This window comes from Tursiops truncatus, chromosome 3 (assembly GCF_011762595.2).
Source record: "Tursiops truncatus isolate mTurTru1 chromosome 3, mTurTru1.mat.Y, whole genome shotgun sequence".
Classification (NCBI taxonomy): Eukaryota; Metazoa; Chordata; class Mammalia; order Artiodactyla; family Delphinidae; genus Tursiops; species Tursiops truncatus.
The window spans coordinates 119,391,814-119,400,426 of NC_047036.1; the positions used below are offsets into that span (position 1 = coordinate 119,391,814).

The following is an 8,613-nucleotide window of genomic DNA, read 5'->3' on the forward strand; positions in this document are numbered from 1 at the left end:
TTGATTTGTTTGGTTTGGGTTCTGAACATCTGAGATTTCCCCAAGTTTAGGTGGTTGTGGAGACCAGGTCCTTACTTGGTTTTTACCAGGAGGATCCTGCTGACCATTCTGAATGGCTGATCAAATGACACAGGGTCTCCTACTGACTCATCTGTACTGAGTATTTCCTGTGCTTTCTTCATATTGGTTCCTGAACCCTCACAAGAACCCACTGAGGGGGAGAGAGTTTTATTATCACTTGATAGGTTGAAGAAACTGAAGTGATCTTGGCAGTGTGAGCTGGATGGATGGGCAGAAGGCAGGGGTGTTTGGGTGCTAGCATTTTAGCGGTAGGCTGGGAGATCTTGGTCATCGGAGAGACCAGGTTGCTTTTCAGTTGTGTTGTGTTCTTTCTTCCACGGCACTTGTCCCCCAGACTCCTCCTTGTGTGGTGTCATGAATCCGAAGTACCCTCGCTACTTGGGTTTATTCCTGAGGCCTAGAGATATGAAATCAGGGAAACATGTTGGAGGCCACCTCATAGATGATTGACCTTGTCTTTTCCTAAAGAAGCCTTCAAGATCTAGCCAAGGTTGACCATGATCTTCTATGAGCCTCAGTGTGTGTCCTTCTGTTGCTTCTCCATTTACTTCCTTTGGTCTCTGTTCTTTCTTATTTCCCTACAAACTGAAACTAGAGTTTTATAGTAGTGTTGTGGGCGGAAATGCTTTTCTAAAACAAGCTCAGGAAGTCACTTAATTGGCCTAGGAAGGGAATAGAGGAAAATTCATTCTCTCCAAACAATCTCAGAGGATTGGAGTTTTCCTAAAACAGTAAGAACAAATGTCCTGCCTCGCCCAAGAGTGATTTGTATATTCCCAGTTCAAAAAACATGAACAGCCCTCCTCTCCAAGTCCAGGATTCCTTCTCTCTTCCTTCCTGCTGTTGGCTGCTTTGCAGACTCAGCTGGATTGTATATAATTTTTACAGTATCACAGTAGTTTCCATGGAGATGGCTTGTGACATCACAGAACATTGGGTATATATTCTTTGGATGTGGAAAAATCAAAAGGGTAGAAGTTTTTTAAATTGCAATAGAGAGAGGGAGAAGACAGCTTTCAGACTTGTGTATAGGAAGGAGGAAAACTCCAGAGAACAGGAAAGAAAACTAAAGAAGGGTATGGTTGGAACCACCAGAGGGCTATTTGAAGAGTATAAAGTACAAAAAAAAAAAAAAAAAAAAAAATTGCAGAGGGAATTTGCAAGGAAATTAGAAGCAGAGGGTATGGATTCGGAGGGAAGTACAATGCATGATTAGGAGCTACATATCTTTAGGGACTAGTTCTTAGCAGTCCTCCATAGGTACTTTATCTGGTACATAGTCAACACTGGGTAAGTAAATGAGTACAGGGATGGATGGATGGATACTTAGGTAAATATATAGGTAGAATATCATAACTGTGACCTCTAACCTAAAATGCAGAAGTCTGTTACTTCTTTATAGTTTAAACCAGGAACTTCAGAAAGTCCATGAAACGCCTAAAATTGTATGCAGAATTTTGAATGCCTGTGTCTCTTCCCCTTTTAATTATGGAGAAAGTTCAGAATGACCTTCACCAGGTCCCCCAGTGGGTTGAGAAACTCTGGTTTAAACAAATCTGAGAATTATGTAACTTAACGAGCGACTGCACCAATCTCTAAACTTCCTTCACACATACACAGTATGCATCCACCTCCTACCCTATCTGTAACGTCATTTCTTTTCACTCTCTCCCCGCTTCCTGTACAGTGCATCCATCTCAGGAGCCTGGCTGGTTGGAGGGGACTCTGAATGGAAAGACGGGCCTCATCCCCGAGAACTACGTGGAGTTCCTCTAACCATGGGCCCTGGCAGAACTGCTGAGCTTTTCATGGTGTCCATGACAACGGCTGATTCCATTGTTGTGGGCCATTGCTCTTCGCCGCTGAGAAGTGCAGGGTGACTGACTCTGCTGCTACCTGTCAACACGAATGTTTCTGTGAACTCTGGTGTCACCCATCCCCATGATAATCTCAGCTGACGTGCGGTGACACTGCAAGAAACAGAAGTAAATCAGCGGAGGAGGCCGTTTGATTTTGATAACAAGAAAGGCTTACAAAGCCATTTCTCTCATTTAGCACCCTACGTGGGGTGCTCATTTTGTTTCAGTAGTCATCCAAACCCCAACCTTCTGATAAAGGAAGTAAGTGAGATGTAAGCAGTCCCCAGGAGGTTGCAGTATAGCTGGCTCTGACAGGGCTGGGCAGTGGCCTGAGATCCAGTCTGGATCCACAGCTATTGTTTACAGTAGACACTCTCTCTACCCCACCTCTAAATACTTGAGACCTGCCGTGCTATAGGCGGCTGGGTCTGTTTGTTTGCATGCAGGATGGAGAAGGGTTATGGCGCTGTTTACATAAGATCCAGTCTCTCACCATCTCTCAAGCAGCCACTGTCCCAGCACCAGCAGAATTCTGTCCAGTCCTCTCATGCAGGGGAGCACACACACCGCCCCCATGGCCCCCTTCCCAAGCTAGGAACATAATATCCCAAGCTAGGAACTTCTCTGCCACCGAAGGCTGCCATTGCCTCGTAACCACGGCAACCCAACCTACTCTAAAACCAAACCAAAAAATAACACACTCTTTGCGTGACGTATTTTTTTCTCCCTGCTTTTTGGCCGTTTTTTGAATGGTTTTCCAACAACCTGAAGCCGAAGATCAAGGTCTACTTGGGGGCAGATAGAATAGCAGCTGGGAACTGCTCCCTTTCTGATGAATTTCAGCAGCACCAGGATATATTTGGAACAAACTCTAGTAACCTCTTGAGATTAAATTACATACAGGCTTAATATTTCTGTTCTTCCATGCAACTAGTGTCTGCTTTCTAGAGGGCAACGTGCTGCCTCCCGAAGGGGAATACCCTCCCACTGACTCATTCCCTCCCGTTCACCTGTCCCTTCCCCTGTCCTCGCCTGCCTGTAGCCCTTCACTGACTAGCCCCCTGGCAGTGCCCTGGGCTGCTCAGCACTGGTGCCCTGGCAGCTTTCAGGCATGATTCCTGGACTAACCCCATGGCCTCTAGTTTAAAAGGACATACATGTTCACTGCCACTCAGAAAAAGGGAATTGTTTCTCAGGCTTATTGAGGCATGAGACTAATAGCATAAGCCATTGTGATTCAGGAGGACGCCAGAAGGTTGGGGCATGGAAGGTGGGATGGGTACCTTCTGAGAAAGAGAATTTCCTGGTCCAGAAGGGGCTGGGGCATGTGGAAGACTGCCTTGGGTGGGGAAGTTTGGCCTGGACATTTCAAATTCACTTGGCTTTCCAAAGAAGAGAGTCCCGGTATTTCCACACTTGAATGTCCTTGCAAGAGTGATTCTGGGCAGACAAACTCCGAAGTGAGGGACTGTCAAGCTCTCCAGGACAGGAGCCCCTCGGGATGGTGGCGTTGTTCCAGAGTGTGTCCTGCTTCTGGAATTCCTCTTGAGGGAACTTTAAAGAGGAAAAGAAAAACTTGAATTGTGTTGAATTACTGTATCTTTTACTTTTTTTTTTTTGAAAAGATAAACGTGTAAATAGAGTGATTTGAAATACTATATGGCAAAGTTTTATATTTGATATTCTATAAGCTAGTTGCTTCACACATTTAAGCTTTGATTGCTGAACAGGTGTGTATACGAGGGAGAGAGGGGACACAAGGTCGAAGAGAGTCAAGATCATCCCTTCTCTGGCCTTGAGGAAGGAGAAGATATTTCCACACACTCTGCTGGCTCTTGTTGGTGGGCGTGACACGTTAATGGTGTTCAGTCTTCTTTATCCAGATGTGGTTTTTTGAGCATTTCTTGGGCTTTGGATTTGGAGATGGAAGGAGCATCTTCAGGCAATGAACTTTTCCGAGAACTCCTACCCAGTAGTAAGATGAAGCTCAGGATTTAAACAGGTGAGGCCAGGGGTTAGATTTTTTTGTTTTGTTTCATTTTTCTTCTCAGGTGTATTTCTTGATACCCCAAGGTACCAGGACAGAAGACGGGATAATTGCATGCTCCTTGTATCTCACTCTTCCGCACATCTTCTAAGGCTTTATAAAGGAGTCCAAGCTAGTTTGCAAATGTGTGTGTCTAAGTTCCAAGAAAACCTGGCTTCTTAGGATCTTTCGTTCTTGACATGCTGCTTCTTCCCCTTTCCCTAAACATGTTTATTCATCTCAGATTCCCGATAGCTCCAAAATAAGACAAAGAAAAACCTCCACAGAGGGGTGGAGATTGTGCTGTTATAGCTTTCTAGATGACTTTAAAGTTAATAGGAGTTTGTCATTGTGATTCATTCCGTCAGCTCAAGGATGACACAGCTATTACCCAGGAGCTCACCCAGCAGTGAGCGAGGCACCACCTCCGAATCAGGGAACAAGAATTAAGACTGGAGAAGACCGAGATGGGACTCAGGAAAGCTATCATTGAAAACCCAAGAAGAAAGGGCACATATGAGCAGGCTATATGAGCAGGCTATACCTCCTCCCTGCGGACTTTGAACAGCTTGGGGACCTGTTCAAAGGGGCTAGAGGGACAAGCACACTCTCTACCACTGTGCTTTCCAAATAGAAAGAGTGCAGCATAATGCTTTTAACACATTGGACATTTGAAATCACCACCTGCCCCATTGGAACCTTGACTAGAGCTAACGTGGGGACGGCCGCAAGTCCCAGGCCCTGGATTTGGAAGTTCCTCTGAAGCTTACCTGCCGACACTTGGCCCCAGCCTGACCACTTGGAAGCATGTGCCTCCCTCCTCATTCACCTCTGATCCAAAGCCGGGGGAAATGGAGCTACTGCCAATGGGAATTTTAGGTAGACCCCTTCCCAGCTTCTCTGGACCGTGCTGGGCCCTGACAGATGGCTGCTCTGCTTCCTTGCCCTGGCCAGGCTCCCTTCCTTCCCATCATCTACAGAACTGGAGACACCGTTCAGGATATGAGCCGACAAAGAAGAAGGAACTTGAAGGCTGAAAATAGGTTTTACCCTCCACTGTGTTTGCTCCCCACCTCTAACTCTGTCTTCTGGAATAGGGAATCTTAGGGCACATTAGGGTATCAGAGTGGAATACTATTGAGCAAAATCCCTGAGCTTTCCCAGGAGCCTCGTGTTGCTTTTGGAAGGCCCTGGGATCAGGTAGGCAGACATAGCCTGAGTCTTTTGGGGGCATCAAGATCAGTCTCTCCCACCTCCTCCAGGTACTCAGCAGAGTTCTGTAGTTACAGAATGCCATGCCTTGAGAAGACAACTAGTTTCACGTTCTTCCCCCACCGCCCAGGCAAGTAAAGTCCTGACTTGCTCAAGACTGATGATATTCTCTTCTGTTTTCAAATCTGGACATAGAGGGATGGACCCTGTATAGCACTGCTGGCCTTTGTATCCTAGGACTGGAGCCAGTTTTTAGCTTAGTGTTTTAGTATTTCTACAGCCATTGTGTGTTTTCTTCTGTCACACCAAACTGGGGTTTGTTTGTTTGTTTCTTCAGCATAATTCTAGTTCATGTCCTCTTGCTGAGTGCTTTTTGGATAGAAAGGCAAAGAGAAGGAGAATAAATGAACAATCAGGTATTGGCCAACCGGCATTAGCAACACAGAGTCATGCTAGTGACAAGGTGATTTCACTGTTTGCCAGGATTCTGCAGTTATGTGTGTCATACCTGTAGCTCACAGGGAAGTCCTTCTACCATCAGAGTTTGTGTCTCTTGAAAACAGCAACCCCTGTCACACCAAAAGCTCTGTCTTGACTGTATAGACTCTAAAAACATCCGTGATTGTGGAGTGGGGAGACAGAAATAATCGACTGAACATAACATGATCAACTACTCATGACTGTCTACTGGCACCTTTCATCCTCTGGCTTCTGTTTCCAGAAGAAGCAAGTCTGGACCATCCATTTTTATAGACCCAGGACTCCCAGGTACAGCAGTGGCCATCATGGCACTCACAGTTCGCCCTAGCATCGAATGTTTTATGAGCAACCGTGTTACCCAAGTAGGTAGCCAGCCCTGAAGAAACTAAACAGCCACTTAGCTACCTGACTTTAAAAGGAATGTCCTGGCTATACTGTCTAGGGAGTTAATCTGTCATGACTGGCAAACTTGACAGTAATCATTTACCTAGACAGCCCTGCCCCACATCTCTTTCAAGTCAACTGGGTGTCCTCTCACACACCCTGTGTCGGCGTTTAAAAAATGTATCTTATCATGCTCAGATGTGTTTGGCAGCCAGGCTGGTGTGCTGAACCACTTTTCTTTAAATGTAACCTCCAGATGACAACAGCCATAGAATAATGGACCTTGCACAAACCTACAGCATGCCTGAGACCAGACTCCACCAAGTCATAATTAGCTTGTTTCCTTCCACCACCTACAGTACTTGTCTAACTAAAGAGCTTCCCAAAGCACAGGGAGAGGCCATATAGAGAATTCAGACGTCATTCAGAGCCAGCCCTGGCTAAAATGTGATCTCCTAATGGAAGCACTTGTATTCTTAGGAGAAAAAGGATTGGGTATAAAGTAAGGCTAAGAGCAGAAAGAGAAAGGCAAACCATCCTGAAGAACTTTGGATTTTTTAAAAGAGGGATAAATACAGTTCTTAATAGGGGGGGAAATCTATCACATAAAAAGTTCACAGCTAATTTTTTTACAGAAGTTTTACAGGACACTACAAGATGAAAACAGTTTTCAAGGCAGAATGCCTTAGAGAGCAAAGGCTTAGCACAGTCCTGGACACGTGTAAGTATAGGAATTACTATTACATCAAAATTCCATTTAGTGTAGTCAGCGAGAACCAAGAGTAGTGACAAAGTGTCAGCATTACCTGGAGAGGCCAAGACATTTGACATCAATCATTTCTACATCTACCATTTCTACCAAATTGTCCAAACAGACCCTACACGCAGCTTCCTTGGGTATCCAGATGCCAGGGTCAACCTTGAACCTGTGAAAAGAGGTTCATCTGATGATTCTTAAGTGTATACGTATTAGTGTGTGTTTGTGTATGTATATGTACAGCTCACATTTACATATGTAAAGATACAGACTGTCTTCTAGAAAAACCCGCCTAAGCTGGCGGTTGCTGAGCCTTGACAGCCTTTAAGATTTGAAGTTGGAGAATCAGAGAACCAAGAGAGGCTATTGATTATCAGAACGAGCAAAGATGTAACTTAAGTGCCATTTGAAAACTCTGTTCGTATTTATCAGATGATTACTATCTATAGCTCTATTCCTTATTAACTTATTAAGAGTCATGTTGAAAAAAGATCAAACTCATAAACAATTAGGGGTTCATAGTAGGCTAGTGTTCACAAGCACTCTAAAAGACATTTTGTCCATATTTTGGAGAAGAAAATATTTGCATGTTTAATTCACAACTTAGGCTGCCTTTGAGTGTATTATAAAGTGCTGTGTGATGTAATATCAATAAACTACTTAAAAATGGCACTTTAAGGTTTTTTTTTGAAAAACATAAATGCACTGTTTTAAACTTCGATTCAGTGTTGAATATCGACTGGTGTGTGTAGAATCCTATTTCGTAATTAAAAAGTAACTTGTGACTAGAATAGAACTTTTTCCCTGTTATTCATAAAACAGTGTTGCCATGTTCAGGCTTGAAAAGAAAAAAAAATGTGCTTTTGTGTCACTAAGCATATCTGTAAAGAAAATACAGTTTCTGTTGGGTGGCCTCTGAAACTTGGCTTTCTTACTTTCGGTTGGTTTATGTGACAATCCCTGTGAAACTAGTGGAAGTATGATTTTTGAATTAAATGACTTTTCCATTTGGTGGTATGTTTGTTTCTTGAGTTTCTGATAAAGTTTTGACAGGATGCATATTTTAATATTTTTTTCAAATAAGCAAAGACCATGATCAAAGATCACAAGTCTGGGCTCCTGAGGTCACTGGTGACAACCACAGTGCTGATTTCTGATGTGCTCTGGGGAGCTCTGATTTCCTTTAGGGAGAGGTCAACTGCTCGTGAACTTGAGGGGAAGCTGTCATGCATGTTAAACAGTTAAGCCCCAAAGAGTCACATTCCAATGAATGTTTCTGACTTTATCTCCTACAATACATATTTTATTCTCCCTCAGTTTGATCATCAAATCAACCATTTTCTGGAACTTCATTAACACAGGATGGAATAAAGAGCCAAAATACAGACAGTCCCACCACACAGCTGGGCGTGTCCCCCAGGGTTGTAAATCAGTCACTTGTAACATGCTGTCCCAGGCCAGCTCATGTTATTGAGTTGTCTCATTCATCATATCCCCTCCAGGTACATCCTGAGTTGCAGCCTGGGACCCAGGTTTACAATTCACTCCCAGCTTCTGCTGTGAGAACAGAGGAGCCAGAAGGAGAGGGCAGGGGAGCCTGGACTCTGGGGATGGAGGGCAAGGCTTCTGGCTCCAGAAGCTTGCCCTGGGCAAGCAGAAGGCGAGTGAGTATCCCCTGGTGCCTCGTTCTGAGGGATGACTATTTGAATATGTGGGTCACATGTGAACTGTTTATACTGTCCTCATTTGCCACTTAATAAGGGCTGTTTACCCCTATGAACAGCACGGATTCACAGCACCTCTGCCTTCCCCGA

The 8,613-nt window shown here is 44.4% G+C and overlaps 1 protein-coding gene across 5 annotated transcripts in view; it reads left to right on the forward strand.

Annotated features, from left to right (window-relative positions):
• The window catches only part of ARHGAP26 (Rho GTPase activating protein 26), a 484,293-nt gene extending 476,483 nt beyond the window's left edge, over positions 1-7,810 (forward strand). For 4 of the 5 annotated variants that reach the window (XM_019924624.3, XM_019924626.3, XM_019924625.3 and 1 more), the window contains one exon: positions 1,769-7,810. In XM_019924624.3, the coding sequence (XP_019780183.1) occupies positions 1,769-1,857 (89 nt within the window). In that variant the 3' untranslated portion in view covers positions 1,858-7,810. The remainder of the gene's footprint in view (positions 1-1,768) is intronic. The other variant, XR_002174220.3, reaches the window with a different exon arrangement.
• The last annotated feature ends 803 nt before the right edge of the window (positions 7,811-8,613 follow it).